Source organism: Oncorhynchus gorbuscha, linkage group LG02 (genome assembly GCF_021184085.1).
Source record: "Oncorhynchus gorbuscha isolate QuinsamMale2020 ecotype Even-year linkage group LG02, OgorEven_v1.0, whole genome shotgun sequence".
In the NCBI taxonomy this organism is placed as follows: Eukaryota; Metazoa; Chordata; class Actinopteri; order Salmoniformes; family Salmonidae; genus Oncorhynchus; species Oncorhynchus gorbuscha.
Window position 1 is genome coordinate 1,076,582 of NC_060174.1, and position 18,996 is coordinate 1,095,577.

The following is an 18,996-nucleotide window of genomic DNA, read 5'->3' on the forward strand; positions in this document are numbered from 1 at the left end:
TATTCCAGAACGTTCCTATATTTCTGAACAAGTCCTTTTATAAGCAACTGGACTATTATTAGAAACTGTTAATTTGGACTAAAAAACACATGGTAAAAAACAGTATGTGAATTGGAGTGGGTCCAGTGTTTCTGGGATGCTGGTGTTGATGTGAACCATGACCAGTCTTTTTTAAAAGCATTTCATGGCTACAGATGTTAGTGTTACGGGGCGGGGCGATGGTCATTTAGACAGGTTACCTTGGCCTTCTTGGGCACAGGCACTATAGTGGTCTGCCTGAAACATGTTGGTATTACAGACTGGGACAGGGAGAGGTTGAAAATGCCAGTGAAGACACTTGCCAGCTTGTCAGCGCATCCTGGTAGTCCGTCTGCTTCACAATCAAATATATTCCAAATGTATAAAGGTCAAATAAGAAGATTCTCTCAAAACGTCATGACCACACCACAGGTGTTAATTAATGCTGGATTGTTTCCTCCTATAGATTTGACAGTAGCAGCTAAGCGGTTGGAAGGGACACCAGAGGAGGTGAAGGCTAAAGAGCCAATCAACCAGCAGATCCACAGGATGTTTCTGCTGAGGGTCAAACTGATGCACTTCGTCAACAGCCTCCACAACTACATTGTGACCAGGGTAAGAGGTTGTCTGAGACCGTGAACATGACTAGGGTAATAAGTCTGAGACATAGTGGACATGACTAGAGTAAGTGGACACAAAGTAGACATGTATTACTCCTAGTCAAGTTCAAAGGTCATCATTGGAAGAGATAGAAGTAGCCAGTACTAGACTAGTTGTAGTTCTAGTCTAGGTGTAGTGCCAGTCTAGGTATAGTGCTAGGCTAGTTGAAGTGCTAGTTGTAGTTCTAGGCTAAGTGTAGTGCTATGCAAGGCTAGTTGTAGTTCTAGGCTAAGTGTAGTGCTAGGCAAGGCTAGTTGTAGTGCTAGGCTAGGTGTTGTAGTGTAGGTCTAGCGCTAGTTGTAGTCCTAGGTTAGGTGTAGTGCTAGGCTAGGTGTAGTGCTAGGCTAGGTGTAGTGCTAGGCTAGGTGTAGTGCTGTTGTAGTGTAGCTCTAGTTGAAGTGCTAGTCTAGTCGAAGTGCTAGTCTAGTTGAAGTGCTAGTCTAGTTGTAGTGCTAGGTGCAGTGCTCGGCTAGTTGAAGTGCTAGTCTAGTTGAAGTGCTAGTCTAGTTGAAGTGCTAGTCTAGTTGAAGTGCTAGGCTAGGTGTAGTGCTAGGCTAGGTGTAGTGCTAGGCTAGGTGTAGTGCTCGGCTAGGTGTAGTGCTCGGCTAGGTGTAGTGCTCGGCTAGGTGTAGTGCTGTTGTAGTGTAGCTCTAGTTGTCGCACTAGTTGTAGTTCAGAAGTTTCCCATCAGGCATCTGCATGGAGCTCTAATCATATTACATGTCTAGATAGATTTCTGGTCAATATCTAAACGTTCCATATCGTACTTGGCGATATCCCTGTCTTGTTAGATTCTTCACAGCACTGGTCTGGAGTTCCAGCACCAAGTCCAGGAGGCTAAAGACCTGGACCAGCTGATTAAGATCCACTACAGATACCTGTCCACTATCCACGACCGTTGTCTATTGCGAGAGAAGGTAAGATGGATACTTCTCTTATAGATACTGATCCACTATATTACCCAACAGTATGTGGACACCTGCTCGTCAAACATCTCATTCCAAAATCATAGGCTAATGCCTATGGATTGGTGCCCCTTTGCTGCTATAACAGCATCCTTCTGGAAAGGTTTTCCATTAGATATTGGAACCTTGCTGAGGGGACTTGCTTCCATTCAGCCACAAGAGCATTAGTGAGATCAGGCACTGATGTTGGACGATTAGGCCTGGCTCACAGTCGGCGTTCCAATTCATCCCAAAGGTTTTGATGGGGTTGAGGTCAGGGCTTTGTGCAAGCCAGTCAAGTTCTTCCACACCGATCTCGACAAACCATTTATGTACGGACCAGGCTTTGTGCACGGGGGAATTGTCATGCTGAAACAGGAAAGGTCCTTCCCCAAACTGTTGCCACAAAGTTGGAAGCACAGAATCATCTAGAATGTCATTGTATACTGTAGCATTAAGATTTCCCTTCACTGGAACTAAGGGACCCGAACCATGAAAATCAGCCCCAGACTATTATTCCTCCTCCACCAAACTTTACAGTTGGCACTATGCATTGGGGCAGGTAGCGTTCTCCTGGCATCCTGACCGCTAGATGTATACCTGTCCGCTAGATGTATACCTGTCCGCTAGATGTATAGCTGTCTGCTAGATGTATGGCTGTCTGCTAGATGTATGGCTGTCCGCTAGATGTATACCTGTCTGCTAGATGTATACCTGTCTGCTAGATGTATAGCTGTCTGCTAGATGTATAGCTGTCCTGCTAGATGTATACCTGTCTGCTAGATGTATACCTGTCTGCTAGATGTATACCTGTCTGCTAGATGTATACCTGTCTGCTAGATGTATACCTGTCTGCTAGATGTATACCTGTCTGCTAGATGTATAGCTGTCTGCTAGATGTATACCTGTCCTGCTAGATGTATACCTGTCTGCTAGATGTATACCTGTCCTGCTAGATGTATACCTGTCCTGCTAGATGTATACCTGTCTGCTAGATGTATACCTGTCTGCTAGATGTATACCTGTCTGCTAGATGTATACCTGTCCGCTAGATGTATACCTGTCCGCTAGATGTATACCTGTCCGCTAGATGTATACCTGTCCGCTAGATGTATACCTGTCCGCTAGATGTATACCTGTCTGCTAGATGTATACCTGTCTGCTAGATGTATACCTGTCTGCTAGATGTATACCTGTCTGCTAGATGTATACCTGTCCTGCTAGATGTATACCTGTCCTGCTAGATGTATACCTGTCCTGCTAGATGTATACCTGTCCCCCATGAGTAAGTGAAGCCCTCCCAGTCTCCCCATGGACAAATGTTCCATCTCATGAGGGAAGGTGATGCAGTCCTGCTAGAGAAAACACAGGACCCCTGCAGAGATCAACACTGGAGCATTCAGAACGAATCACATTATTTAATGTTAGTTTTCATAATGTAACTGGGGATGTTTCGTCTCCAGGTGAGCTTTGTGAAGGAGGCGATCATGAAGGTTCTCAATCTGGTCCTCATCTTCTCAGACCGCTGGCAGGTTGGCTTTGGAGCGTGGAAGTGAGTGGTCATTTATTAGAGGAAATCATCTATGATTAAAATCAATCTCATGTGTTTCTGTTAAGTAGAGTTTATGTCTGTCTCGAAGGACCACTGATGGTCTTTGCTTTTGATTTGACAATGAATGTTATTCTGCTAATTAGTGTAAGAATCGTCGCTCTACTCACCTTATGATGCCTGGAGTCCAATTGGTTGCGATTGTTTTCCTCTTTCTTTTACATCTTTCGATTGGAACATAGCTGGTGATGCCGTTAAATTAAAAACTAAATATTAAACTTTTAAATAACCTAAACAGAAATGTTAAGATAAGGTTATCCTCTGGTCAGGGTATTTGTTTCCTTAAATTTAAATTGCATTTGTAAAAACTATTAGATAACCTTCACAGATTTTAAGATATCGTTTTCCTCTCGTGAGGAAAATAATTTTAAGAATGTAAATCACTCGGTTGGCATATTACACTGAACAAAACTATAAAAGCAACAAAAATGTTTTAAGATTTTACTGAGTTAAAGTTCATATTAGGAAATTAATTAATTAGGCCCTAATCTATGGACTTCACATGGCTGGGAATACCGATATGCATCTGTTACTCACAGATGCCAAATAAAAAGGACGTGGATCAGAAAACCAGTCAGTATCTGGTGTGGATCAGAGACCCAGTCAGTATCTGGTGTGGATCAGAAAACCAGTCAGTATCTGGTGTGGATCAGAAAACCAGTCAGTATCTGGTGTGGATCAGAAAACCAGTCAGTATCTGGTGTGGATCAGAAAACCAGTCAGTATCTGGTGTGGATCAGAAAACCAGTCAGTATCTGGTGTGGATCAGAACACCAGTCGGTATCTGGTGTGGATCAGAACACCAGTCGGTATCTGGTGTGGATCAGAACACCAGTCAGTATCTGGTGTGGATCAGAACACCAGTCAGTATCTGGTGTGGATCAGAACACCAGTCAGTATCTGGTGTGGATCAGAACACCAGTCAGTATCTGGTGTGGATCAGAACACCAGTCAGTATCTGGTGTGGATCAGAACACCAATCAGTATCTGGTGTGGATCAGAACACCAATCAGTATCTGGTGTGGATCAGAACACCAGTCAGTATCTGGTGTGGATCAGAACACCAGTCAGTATCTGGTGTGGATCAGAACACCAGTCAGTATCTGGTGTGGATCAGAACACCAGTCAGTATCTGGTGTGGATCAGAACACCAGTCAGTATCTGGTGTGGATCAGAACACCAGTCAGTATCTGGTGTGACCACCATTTGCCTCATTGAGCGATCAGGTTGTCGATTGTCGACTGTGGAATGTTGTTCCTCTCGATGGCTGTGCGATCAAATTGTATTTGTCACATGCGCCGAATACAACCGGTGTAGACCTTACAGTGAAACGCTTACTTACAAGCCCTTAACCAACAATACAGTTTTGAGAAAATACCTTAAATTTTTTATTTTTTATAATGATATAAGAATAACAAATGATTAAAGAGCCTCAGTAAATAACAATAGCGGGGCTTTATACAGGGTATTACGGTACAGAGTCAATGTGAAGGCTATATACAGGGTATTACGGTACAGAGTCAATGTGGAGGCTATATACAGGGTATTATGGTACAGAGTCAATGTGGAGGCTATATACAGGGTGTTACGGTACAGAGTCAATGTGGAGGCTATATACAGGGTATTACGGTACAGAGTCAATGTGGAGGTTATATACAGAAGGTACAGAGTCAATGTGGAGGCTATATACAGAAGGTACAGAGTCAATGTGGAGGTTATATACAGGGGGTACCGGTACAGAGTCAATGTGGAGGCTATATACAGGGGATACCAGTACAGAGTCAATGTGGAGGCTATATACAGAAGGTACAGAGTCAATGTGGAGACTATATACAGAAGGTACCAGTACAGAGTCAATGTGGAGGCTATATACAGGGTATTACGGTACAGAGTCAATGTGGAGGTTATATACAGGGTATTATGGTACAGAGTCAATGTGGAGGCTATATACAGGGGGTACCAGTACAGAGTCAATGTGGAGGCTATATACAGGGTATTATGGTACAGAGTCAATGTGGAGGTTATATACAGAAGGTACAGAGTCAATGTGGAGGTTATATACAGAAGGTACAGAGTCAATGTGGAGGTTATATACAGGGGGTACCGGTACAGAGTCAATGTGGAGGCTATATACAGGGGATACCAGTACAGAGTCAATGTGGAGGCTATATACAGAAGGTACAGAGTCAATGTGGAGACTATATACAGAAGGTACCAGTACAGAGTCAATGTGGAGGTTATATACAGGTTATTACGGTACAGAGTCAATGTGGAGGCTATATACAGAAGGTACCGGTACAGAGTCAATGTGGAGGCTATATACAGGAGGTACCGGTACAGAGTCAATGTGGAGGTTATATACAGGGGGTACCGGTACAGAGTCAATGTGGAGGCTATATACAGGGGGCACCGGTACAGAGTCAATGTGGAGGCTATATACAGGGGGTACCGGTACAGAGTCAATGTGGAGGCTCTATACAGGGGTACATGTACAGAGTCAATGTGGAGACTATATACAGGGTGTTACGGTACAGAGTCAATGTGGAGGCTCTATAAAGGGGGTACAGGTACAGAGTCAATGTGGAGGCTATATACAGGGGGTACAGGTACAGAGTCAATGTAGAGGCTCTATACAGGTGGTACAGGTACAGAGTCAATGTGGAGGTCAATGTGGAGGCTATATAATATAATAATAATAATATATACAGCAGGGGTACAGTCAGGTACTGAGTCAATGTGGAGGCTATATACAGGGGGTACCGGTACTGAGTCAATGTGGAGGTTATATACAGGGGGTACCGGTACAGAGTCAATGTGGAGGCTATATACAGGGGATACCAGTACAGAGTCAATGTGGAGGCTATATACAGAAGGTACAGAGTCAATGTGGAGACTATATACAGAAGGTACCAGTACAGAGTCAATGTGGAGGTTATATACAGGTTATTACGGTACAGAGTCAATGTGGAGGCTATATACAGAAGGTACCGGTACAGAGTCAATGTGGAGGCTATATACAGGGGGTACCGGTACAGAGTCAATGTGGAGGCTATATACAGGAGGTACCGGTACAGAGTCAATGTGGAGGTTATATACAGGGGGTACCGGTACAGAGTCAATGTGGAGGCTATATACAGGGGGCACCGGTACAGAGTCAATGTGGAGGCTATATACAGGGGGTACCGGTACAGAGTCAATGTGGAGGCTATATACAGGGGGTACCGGTACAGAGTCAATGTGGAGGCTATATACAGAAGGTACCGGTACAGAGTCAATGTGGAGGCTATATACAGGGTATTACGGTACAGAGTCAATGTGGAGGCTATATACAGAAGGTACCGGTACAGAGTCAATGTGGAGACTATATACAGGGTGTTACGGTACAGAGTCAATGTGGAGGCTATATACAGGGGGTACCGGTACAGAGTCAATGTGGAGGCTCTATACAGGGGTACATGTACAGAGTCAATGTGGAGACTATATACAGGGTGTTACGGTACAGAGTCAATGTGGAGGCTCTATAAAGGGGGTACAGGTACAGAGTCAATGTGGAGGCTATATACAGGGGGTACAGGTACAGAGTCAATGTAGAGGCTCTATACAGGTGGTACAGGTACAGAGTCAATGTGGAGGCTATATACAGGGGGTACAGGTACTGAGTCAATGTGGAGGCTATATACAGGGGGTACCGGTACTGAGTCAATGTGGAGGTTATATACAGGGGGTACCGGTACAGAGTCAATGTGCGGGTGCACCGGAGTCGAGGTAATATTTTCATGTAGGTTGAGTTAAAGTGATTGTGCATAGATAATAACAGAGTATCAGCAGCTTAGAAGCGGAGGGGGGCAATGAAAAAAGTCTGGGTAGCCGATTAGCTGCTCAGGAGTCTTATGGGGGCAGAAGCTGTTAAGAAGCCTCTTGGACCTAGACTACGCACTACCCTCTGAAGTGCCTTGCTGTCGGAGGCCAAGCAGTGATGCAACATGTCAGGATGCTCTCGATGGTGCATCTGTAGAACCTTTTGAGGATCTGAGGACCCAAATCTTTTCACCAGATATGGGTGACATGTCTGGTGAGTCTGCCGGCCAAGGAAGAATTGGGAAACGTTCAGCTTCCAGGAATTGTGTCCAGATCCTTGCGACATGGAGCTGTGCATTATCATGCTGAAACATGAGGCGATGGAGGCGGATGACTGGTACGACAATAGGCCTCAGGATCTCATCACGGAATCCTACTACGCCGGCTCTGTCACTCGCCGGATGTGGCAGGGCTTGAAAACTATAATGGTCTGCTAAGGGAAACCCAGCCGCTGACTTTCCAGTGATGCAACCAGACGAACTGAATGTCTTTTATGCTCGCTTCGAGGCAAGCAACACTGATGCATGCATGCATGAGAGCACCAGCTGTTCTGGACGACTGTCTGATCACGCTCTCCATAGCCGATGTGAGCAAGGCCTTTAAGGGCTTGTAAAGTAAGTGTTTTACGGTAAGGTGAAATGAGCGTGAGCAAGACCTTTAAGGGCTTGTAAAAGTAAGTGTTTTAAGGTGTTCTCAACTAGCCTACCTGGTTAAATAAAGGTGATCTCAACTAGCCTACCTGGTTAAATAAAGGTGTTCTCAACTAGCCTACCTGGTTAAATAAAGGTGTTCTCAACTAGCCTACCTGGTTAAATAAAGGTGTTCTCAACTAGCCTACCTGGTTAAATAAAGGTGTTCTCAACTAGCTTACCTGGTTAAACAAAGGTGTTCTCAACTAGCCTACCTGGTTAAATAAAGGTGTTCTCAACTAGCCTACCAGGTTAAATAAAGGTGTTCTCAACTAGCCTACCTGGTTAAATAAAGGTGTTCTCAACTAGCCTACCTGGTTAAATAAAGGTGTTCTCAACTAGCCTACCTGGTTAAATAAAGGTGTTCTCAACTAGCCTACCAGGTTAAATAAAGGTGTTCTCAACTAGCCTACCTGGTTAAATAAAGGTGATCTCAACTAGCCTACCTGGTTAAATAAAGGTGTTCTCAACTAGCCTACCTGGTTAAATAAAGGTGTTCTCAACTAGCCTACCTGGTTAAATAAAGGTGTTCTCAACTAGCCTACCTGGTTAAATAAAGGTGTTCTCAACTAGCTTACCTGGTTAAACAAAGGTGTTCTCAACTAGCCTACCTGGTTAAATAAAGGTGTTCTCAACTAGCCTACCAGGTTAAATAAAGGTGTTCTCAACTAGCCTACCTGGTTAAATAAAGGTGTTCTCAACTAGACTAGCTGGTTAAATAAAGGTGTTCTCAACTAGACTACCTGGTTAAATAAAGGTGTTCTCAACTAGCCTACCCGGTTAAATAGGGGTGTTCTCAACTAGCCTACCTGGTTAAATAAAGGTGTTCTCAACTAGTCTACCTGGTTAAATAAAGGTGTTCTCAACTAGCCTACCTGGTTAAATAAAGGTGTTCTCAACTAGCCTACCTGGTTAAATAAAGGTGTTCTCAACTAGCCTACCTGGTTAAATAAAGGTGTTCTCAACTGGCCTGCTGAAATAAAGGTGTTCTCAACTAGCCTACCTGGTTAAACAAAGGTGTTCTCAACTAGCTTACCTGGTTAAATAAAGGTGTTCTCAACTAGCCTACCTGGTTAAATAAAGGTGTTCTCAACTAGCCTACCTGGTTAAATAAAGGTGTTCTCAACTAGCTTACCTGGTTAAACAAAGGTGTTCTCAACTAGCTTACCTGGTTAAATAAAGGTGTTCTCAACTAGCCTACCTGGTTAAATAAAGGTGTTCTCAACTAGCCTACCTGGTTAAATAAAGGTGTTCTCAACTAGCCTACCTGGTTAAATAAAGGTGTTCTCAACTGGCCTGCTGAAATAAAGGTGTTCTCAACTAGCCTACCTGGTTAAACAAAGGTGTTCTCAACTAGCTTACCTGGTTAAACAAAGGTGTTCTCAACTAGCCTACCTGGTTAAATAAAGGTGTTCTCAACTAGCCTACCTGGTTAAATAAAGGTGTTCTCAACTAGCCTACCTGGTTAAGTAAAGGTGTTCTCAACTAGCCTACCTGGTTAAGTAAAGGTGTTCTCAACTAGCCTACCTGGTTAAATAAAGGTGTTCTCAACTAGTCTACCTGGTTAAATAAAGGTGTTCTCAACTAGCCTACCTGGTTAAATAAAGGTGTTCTCAACTAGCCTACCTGGTTAAATAAAGGTGTTCTCAACTAGCCTACCTGGTTAAATAAAGGTGTTCTCAACTGGCCTGCTGAAATAAAGGTGTTCTCAACTAGCCTACCTGGTTAAATAAAGGTGTTCTCAACTGGCCTACCTGGTTAAATAAAGGTGTTCTCAACTAGCCTACCTGGTTAAATAAAGGTGTTCTCAACTAGCCTACCTGGTTAAATAAAGGTGTTTTCTCTGTCGTTTCCAGGATCGAATCCATTGATAAGATGGAATCTGATTTCAAGAACTGTCACATGTTCCTGGTGACTATACTGAATAAAGCTGTCTGCCGCGGGTCATTTCCACACTGTAAGTTACACACTGATCTGTTAAATTAAGATTTGTGTGTGAGGGGTGTCTGCTGTGAGGGGTGTCTGCTGTGAGGGGTGTCTGCTGTGAGGGGTGTCTGCTGTGAGGGGGCGTCTGCTGTGAGGGGGGCGTCTGCTGTGAGGGGTGTCTGCTGTGAGGGGCGTCTGCTGTGAGGGGCGTCTGCTGTGAGGGGCGTCTGATGTGAGGGGTCTCCTGACGGTCTTTTCTCTCTTCTCTCTAATAGTGGAGTCCCTTGCCCTGTCTCTGATGGCTGGCTTTGAACAGTGCTGAGAGAAGAACATCTCTTTCTGCTCGCCCACCAGACCCTTCGCCCACCAGACCACCAGACCACCCAGACCACCCGACCACCAAACCACTGTCTGTGTCCCAAATGGTATCCCTTTCCCTTCAAAGTGCACTAGTTTTGGCCCTATAGGGAATAGAGTGGCATTTGGGATGCATACACTTTAGTTGTGACTTGTTGTTCTGACTTCATAGCGCACAAGACTGGTGAATAATGATGTCACACTCTCTCCCCGTTGCCAGTGGAGAAACAGAGCGTGTGTGGAGGGGTCTATCCCTTCTCCTAAATCATGGATGCTCCTCCTCAATACCCTCAAGACAATCCAGAGTCTCAGAAGTATTACAGATGTGTGACTGCTTGTAAATATTGTTGATTTTGAAGCTGTTTTATGGTGTTGTCATCCATATGTAGGTTTCCTGCACAATCCTGCTGTTTAGTGTTTTACAACTACGGATTTACATTTGTTTGGGTTTTGAATGATTTTGCATTTGTATATTTGTTAATTGAACAACTGTCAATCCAGAATATCATCATAATGTTTAAATCTCTCGTATTTCCCTGGTGTTAGTTTAGTTCATTGAAATGTACGGATAATAAACGTTAACTAAATATTCATTCAAACCTGGTCACATTATTACACAATATCATGTTACCGTGGAAACTAATTCAGTCACGTTCACTTTTTATTTATTACCTTACAGCCTTATTCTAAAAAGGGATTGCGTCATTTGTTTTCCTCATCAATCTAAACGCAATACCCCATAATGACAAAATAATAACAGGTCTATAAATAATATAATAATAATAATATATAATAATATATGCCATTTAGCAGACGCTTTTATCCAAAGCGACTTACAGTCATGTGTGCATACATTCTACGTAAATGTTAGGAAATCTTTAAATAAAAAGCAGATACCTTATTTACATAAATATTCAGACCCTTTGCTGTGAGACTCGAAATGGAGCTCAGGTGCATCCTGTTTCCATTGATCATCCTTGAGATGTTTCTACAACTTGATTGGAGTCCACCTGTGGTAAATTCAATTGATTGGACATGATTTGGAAAGGCACACACCTGTCTATATAAAAGGCCCCACAGTTGTCAGTTCATGTCAGAACAAAAACCAAGCCATCAGGTCAAAGGAATTTTTTGTGTCGAGGCACAGATCTGGGGAAGGGAACCAAAACATGTCTGCAGCATTGAAGGGCCCCAAGAACACAGTGGTCTCCATCATTCTTAAATGGAGGAAGTTTGGAACCACCAAGACTCTTCCTATAGCTGGCTGGCCGCCCGGCCAAACTGAGCAATCAGGGGAAAAGGGCCTTGGTCAGGGAGGTGACCAAGAACCCGAACCGAGCTCCAGAGTTCTCCTGTGGAGATGGGAGAACCTTCCAGAAGGACAACCATCTCTGCAGCACTCCAACAATCAGGTCTTTATGTTAGTGGCCAGACAGAAGCCACTCCACAGTAAAAGGCACATTAGACAGACAGCTTGGAGTTTGTCAAAAGGCACCTAAAGAACTCTCAGATCATGATAAACAAGATTCTCTGGTCTGATGAAACCAAGATTGAGCTCTTTGGCCTGAATGCCAAGCGTCACGTCTGGATCACTGCTCATCACCTGGCCAATAACATCCCTATGGTGAAGCATGGTGGTGGCAGCATCATGCTGTGGGGATGTTTTTCAGCAGCAGGGACTGGGAGACTAGTCAGGATCGAGGGAAAGATGAACGGAACAAAGTACAGAGATCCTTTATGAAAACCTGCTCCAGAGAGCTCAGGACCTCAGACTGGGGTAAAGGTTCACCTTCCAACAGGACAACAACCCTAAGCATACAGCCAAGATGACACAAGAGTGGCTTCGGGACAGGGCCAAACTGGAAGGATATAACCCCACCCACTTTGCCAAAGCACAGCCCCCACACCACTAGAGGGATATCTTCAACCACCAACTTACCATCCTGAGACAAGGCTGAGTATAGCCCACAAAGATCTCCGCCACGGCACAACCCAAGGGGGGGGGGTGCCAACCCAGACAGGATGACCACAACAGTGAATCAACCCACTCAGGTGACGCACCCCCTGCAGGGACAGCATGAGAGAGCCCCAGTAAGCCAGTGACTCAGCCCCTGTAATAGGGTTAGAGGCAGAGAATCCCAGTGGAAAGAGGGGAACCGGCCAGGCAGAGACAGCAAGGGCGGTCACATACACATGGTTAGCAGATGTTAATGGTCACATACACATGGTTAGCAGATGTTATTGGTCACATACACATGGTTAGCAGATGTTAATGGTCACATACACATGGTCAGCAGATGTTATTATCTATACAGTTGAAGTCGGATGTTTACATTACAAACTGACCATCCTACCAATCCTCGACTTTGGCGATGTCATTTACAAAATAGCCTCCAATACCCTACTCAACAAATTGGATGCAGTCTATCACAGTGCAATCCGTTTTGTCACCAAAGCCCCATATACTACCCACCATTGCGACCTGTACGCTCTCGTTGGCTGGCCCTTGCTTCATACTCGTCGCCAAACCCACTGGCTCCATGTCATCTACAAGACCCTGCTAGGTAAAGTCCCCCCTTATCTCAGCTCGCTGGTCACCATAGCATCTCCCACCTGTAGCACACGCTCCAGCAGGTATATCTCTCTGGTCACCCCCAAAACCAATTCTTTCTTTGGCCGCCTCTCCTTCCAGTTCTCTGCTGCCAATGACTGGAACGAACTGCAAAAATCTCTGAAACTGGAAACACTTATCTCCCTCACTAGCTTTAAGCACCAACTGTCAGAGCATCTTACAGATTACTGCACCTGTACATAGCCCACCTATAATTTAGCCCAAACAACTACCTCTTTCCCAACTGTATTTAATTTATTTATTTATTTTGCTCCTTTGCACCCCATTATTTTTATGTCTACTTTGCACATTCTTCCATTGCAAAACTACCATTCCAGTGTTTTACTTGCTATATTGTAGTGTGTATATAAATGGTGGTATGTAATGGAATATAGATGTTTTTATGTTTTACACATGGAGTAAAACAAACATACAGTCAATAATACAGTAGAAAAACTAAGTCTATATACAATGTGAGCAGATGATAGTGGTGAGCAAATGAGGTGAGAAGGGAGGTAAAGGCAAAAAAGGCCATGGTGGCAAAGTAAATACAATATAGCAAGTAAAACACTGGCATGGTAGATTTGCAGTGGAGGAATTGTGCAAAGTAGAGATAGAAATAATGGGGTGCAAAGGAGCAAAATAAATACAGTAGGGGGAGAGGTAGTTGTTTGGGCTAAATTATAGAAATGATGTCAATTAGCCTATCAGAAGCTTCTAATGTCACATTGGTCGTAATGAGGAGACCAAGGTGCAGCATGGTAAGTGAACATAACTCTTTAATTAAAGAGAGAACACTGAAAATAACAACGAACAGTGCAGAACAGGCAACAAAACATTGAATAACAACCCACAAACTATCCAAGGAATATGGCTACCTAAATATGGTCCCCAATCAGAGACAACGATAAACAGCTGCCTTTGATTGAGAACCAATCTAGGCAACCATAGACATATAAACATATAGACTAAGTAAACCCATAAACATACAAAAACACCTATACAATACAAAACTACACAAACCACCCTTGTCACACCCTGACCTAATAATAAAGATAACTAAGGTCATGGCGTCTTAAGCCATGACATCATTCTCTGGAATTTTCAAATCTGTTTAAAGGCACACTCGACTTAGTGTATGCACACTCGACTTGGTGGATGCACACTCGACTTAGTGTATGCACACTCGACTTGGTGGATGCACACTCGACTTAGTGTATGCACACTCGACTTAGTGGAGGCACACTCGACTTAGTGGATGCACACTCGACTTAGTGTATGCACACTCGACTTAGTGTATGCACACTCGACTTAGTGGATGCACACTCGACTTAGTGGATGCACACTCGACTTAGTGGATGCACACTTGACTTAGTGTATGCACACTCGACTTAGTGTATGCACACTCGACTTAGTGGATGCACACTCAACTTAGTGTATGCACACTCGACTTAGTGTATGTACACTCGACTTAGTGTATGCACACTCGACTTAGTGGATGCACACTCGACTTAGTGTATGCACACTGACTTAGTGTATGCACACTTCTGAAACACTGGAATTGTGATTTAGTGAATTATACATGAAATAATCTCTTTGTAAACAATTGTTGGAAAAATGACTTGTGTCACGCACAAAGGAGATGTCCTAACCGACTTGCCAAAACTATAGTTTGTTAAAAAGAAATGTGAGGAGTGGTTGAAAAACAAGCTTTAATGGCTCCAACAAGAATATGTACATTTCCGACTTCAACTGTAGATGCTAGTTGATGGTAGTTATTTTTATAGTTGGTGTTATGTAACAGTGGTACAGTTGGTGGTATGTAATGGTGGTATATAGATGGTGGTATATAGTTGGTGGTATGTAATAGCGGTATACAGATGGTGGTATGTAATAGTGGTATATAGTTGGTGGTATGTAATAGTGGTATATAGATGGTGGTGTGTAATAGTGGTATATAGATGGTGGTGTATAATAGTGGTATATAGATGGTGGTATGTAATAGTGGTATATAGATGGTGGTATGTAATAGTGGTATATAGTTGGTGGTATGTAATAGTGGTATATAGATGGTGGTTTATAGATTGTGGTATGTAATAGTGGTATATAGATGGTGGTATGTAATAGTGGTATATAGATGGTGGTATGTAATAGTTGTATATAGATGGTGGTATGTAATAGTGGTATATAGATGGTGGTATGTAATAGTGGTATATAGATGGTGGTATCTAATAGTGGTATATAGATGGTGGTATGTAATAGTGGTATATAGATGGTGGTATGTAATAGTGGTATTTAGCACTTCAGTTAGTGCTAAATACGGCTGCTAGAATCCTGACTAGAACCAAAAAATTTGATCATATTACTCCAGTGCTAGCCTCTCTACACTGGCTTCCTGTCAAAGCAAGGGCTGATTTCAAGGTTTTACTGCTAACCTACAAAGCATTACATGGGCTTGCTCCTACCTACCTCTCTGATTTGGTCCTGCCGTACATACCTACACGTACGCTACGGTCACAAGACGCAGGCCTCCTAATTGTCCCTAGAATTTCTAAGCAAACAGCTGGAGGCAGGGCTTTCTCCTATAGAGCTCCATTTTTATGGAACGGTCTGCCTACCCATGTCAGAGACGCAAACTCGGTCTCAACCTTTAAGTCTTTACTGAAGACTCATCTCTTCAGTGGGTCATATGATTGAGTGTAGTCTGGCCCAGGAGTGGGAAGGTGAACGGAAAGGCTCTGGAGCAACGAACCGCCCTTGCTGTCTCTGCCTGGCAGAGGGAAGTTGAGATGATAGGATGGAAGATGAGAGAGTAGCCGGTTCCCCTTTTTCCACTGGGATTCTCTGCCTCTAACCCCAGTTACGGGGCTGAGTCACTGGCTTGCTGGGGCTCTCTCGTGCCGTCCCTGGGGGGGTGCGTCACCTGGGTGGGTTGATTCACTGTTGTGATCGGCCTGTCTGGGTTTCCTCCCCCCTTGGGTTGTACCGTGTCGGATGAAGAGAGAGGAGATCTTTGTGGGCTATCGAGGGACTGGAGGGAGGCATAGGCTGAGATGGCCTTGTCTCAGGATGGTAAGTTGGTGGTTGAAGATTTCCCTCTAGTGGTGTGGGGGCTGTGCTTTGGCAAAGTGGGTGGGGTTATATCCTTCCTGTTTGGCCCTGTCCGGGGTGTCCTCGGATGGGGCCACAGTGTCTCCTGACCCCTCCTGTCTCAGCCTCCAGTATTTATGCTGCAGTAGTTTATGTGTCGGGGGCTAGGGTCAGTTTGTTTATCTGGAGTACTTCTCCTGTCCTATTCGGTGTCCTGTGTAAATCTAAGTGTGCGTTCTCTAATTCTCTCCTTCTCTCTTTCTCGGGGCTAGGGTCAGTTTGTTTATCTAAAGTACTTCTCCTTCTCTGTGCGTTCTCTAATTCCCTCCTTCTCTCTTTCTTTCTCTCTCCTTCTCGGAGGACCTGAGCCCTAGAACCATGCCCCAGGACTACCTGACATGATGACTCCTTGCTGTCCCCAGTCCACCTGGCCATGCTGCTGCTCCAGTTTCAACTGGCCTGGGCCCTAGGACCATGTCCCAGGACTACCTGACATGAGGACTCCTTGCTGTCCCCAGTCCACCTGGCCATGCTCCTGCTCCAGTTTCAACTGTTCTGCCTTACTATTATTCAACCATGCTGGTCATTTATGAACATTTGAACATCTTGGCCACGTTCTGTTATAATCTCCACCCGGCACAGCCAGAAGAGGACTGGCCACCCCACATATGCTCTCTCTAATTCTCTCTTTCTTTCTCTCTCTCGGAGGACCTGAGCCCTAGGACCGTGCCCCAGGACTACCTGACATGATGGCTCCTTGCTGTCCCCAGTCCACCTGACTGTGCTGCTGCTCCAGTTTCAACTGTTCTGCCTTATTATTATTTGACCATGCTGGTCATTTATGAACATTTGAACATCTTGGTCATGTTCTGTTATAATCTCTACCCGGCACAGCCAGAAGAGGACTGGCCACCCCACATAGCCCGGTTCCTCTCTAGGTTTCTTCCTAGGTTTTGGCCTTTCTAGGGAGTTTTTCCTAGCCACCGTGCTTTTACACCTGCATTGTTTGCTGTTTGGGGTTTTAGGCTGGGTTTCTGTACAGCACTTTGAGATATCAGCTGATGTACGAAGGGCTATATAAATAAATTTGATTTGATTTTGATTTGAGCGGTATATAGATGGTGGTATGTAATAGTGGTATATAGTTGGTGGTATGTAATAGTGGTATATAGATGGTGGTGTGTAATAGTGGTATATAGATGGTGTATATAGTTGGTGGTATGTAATAGTGGTATATAGATGGTGGTGTGTAATAGTGGTATATAGATGGTGGTATGTAATAGTGGTATATAGATGGTGTATATAGTTGGTGGTATGTAATAGTGGTATATAGATGGTGGTATGTAATAGTGGTATATAGTTGGTGGTATGTAATAGTGGTATATAGTTGGTGGTATGTAATAGTGGTATATAGATGGTGGTATGTAATAGTGGTATATAGATGGTGGTATGTAATAGTGGTATATAGATGGTGGTATGTAATAGTGGTATATAGATGGTGGTATGTAATAGTGGTATATAGATGGTAGTGTGTAATAGTGGTATATAGATGGTGTATATAGATGGTGGTGTGTAATAGTGGTATATAGATGGTGGTGTGTAATAGTGGTATATAGATGGTGTATATAGATGGTTGGTATGTAATAGTGGTATATAGATGGTGGTATGTAATAGTGGTATATAGTTGGTGGTATGTAATAGTGGTATATAGATGGTGGTATGTAATAGTGGTATATAGATGGTAATTTGTAATAGTGGTATATAGATGTTGGTAATTTGTAATAGTTGTATATAGATGGTGGTATGTAATAGTGGTATATAGATGTTGGTAATATGTAATAGTGGTATATAGATGTTGGTAATTTGTAATAGTGGTATATAGATGTTGGTAATTTGTAATAGTGGTATATAGATGGTGGTAATTTGTAATAGTTGTATATAGATGGTGGTAATTTGTAATAGTTGTATATAGATGTTAGTAATTTGTAATAGTGGTATATAGATGTTGGTCATTTGTAATAGTGGTATATAGATGTTGGTAATTTGTAATAGTTGTATATAGATGTTGGTTGGTGGAATGTAATAGTGGTATATAGATGTTGGTAATTTGTAATAGTGGTATATAGATGTTGGTAATTTGTAATAGTGGTATATAGATGTTGGTAATTTGTAATAGTGGTATATAGATGTTGGTAATTTGTAATAGTGGTATATGGATGTTGGTAATTTGTAATAGTGGTATATAGATGTTGGTAATTTGTAATAGTTGTATATAGATGTTGGTTGGTGGAATGTAATAGTGGTATATAGATGCTGGTAATTTGTAATGGTGTAATTTTTCCTTTCCCCCTTTTCATTATTGTATCACAAACTGTGTCGTGATGAACCACACACTCCTGCACAGTAGGTGGCAGCAAGTACAAACAAATATACGAATTCCATGATAACAAAGAAGAAAAACATTTTCTTTGGTTCAGTTAGTGGGACAGAAACTCTCTGCTCTGCACAAATCCTCGCCTGCTGCCTCTGTTGCACTAACAAGGGAAGAAGATTTCACTGACCACAAACTGGGATATCCTCGCTTTTCATCCACCGGAGCGTCCCAGGAACGACCAGATTGTGAATTATAGTTTTAGAAGGGTTTTTAATTTGGTTAAGAGGACCACATTCCCAGGAGAATAACTTGGGGTGAGTCGGTAGTTACTATACTATAGTCCGCCGGGGACATTTACACTGTGTTGTGATTGACCTATCGATCGCCTCAAACTTTCTGGTATGTTTCTTTATGGGTGTTGTCTTTTATGTATTCGCCTTGTTTTATTAGTCATGGGTTTTGTGCACAAGAAACGTAGCGTTTTATCTTATTTATACGGCAAAAAATAAATAGGTATGTGTTTATTGTGTTGATTCATGAAATAAAAGGCAGGTAGATAAACCGCACATTCATTTTCCTTGTCTAAAGCTCTACTGTGGGCCCGATTTCCTGAGCGACTAATCAGACTAGTTAGGATCTTGGCAACAGGCTGCTCTCCTGCTCAGGAATCAGACGTATATCCGCACTTCAGGAGTCAGGCTCATACAGGCGAGTCAAACGGGCAGGAATCAGGAATCAGACACATATCCACTCTTCAGGAGTCAGGCTCGAGTCAAACAGGCAGGAATCGAATCAGTCAAACAGGCAGGCTCATACAGAATCAGGAATCAGGAATCAGACACATATCCACTCTTCAGGAG

General features: G+C 43.3%; 1 protein-coding gene and 1 pseudogene across 1 annotated transcript in view; both read left to right on the plus strand.

The window, feature by feature from the left end:
• Positions 1 to 10,660, plus strand: part of tubgcp5 (tubulin, gamma complex associated protein 5) — a 50,831-nt gene extending 40,171 nt beyond the window's left edge. Inside the window, exons 19-23 of the mRNA XM_046299501.1 lie at positions 485 to 633; positions 1,470 to 1,595; positions 3,086 to 3,174; positions 9,635 to 9,735; positions 9,980 to 10,660. Of these exons, the coding sequence (XP_046155457.1) occupies positions 485 to 633; positions 1,470 to 1,595; positions 3,086 to 3,174; positions 9,635 to 9,735; positions 9,980 to 10,026 (512 nt within the window). The 3' untranslated portion in view covers positions 10,027 to 10,660. The remainder of the gene's footprint in view (positions 1 to 484; positions 634 to 1,469; positions 1,596 to 3,085; positions 3,175 to 9,634; positions 9,736 to 9,979) is intronic.
• A 7,571-nt stretch (positions 10,661 to 18,231) lies between these two features.
• Positions 18,232 to 18,996, plus strand: part of LOC123995929 — a 151,351-nt pseudogene continuing 150,586 nt past the window's right edge.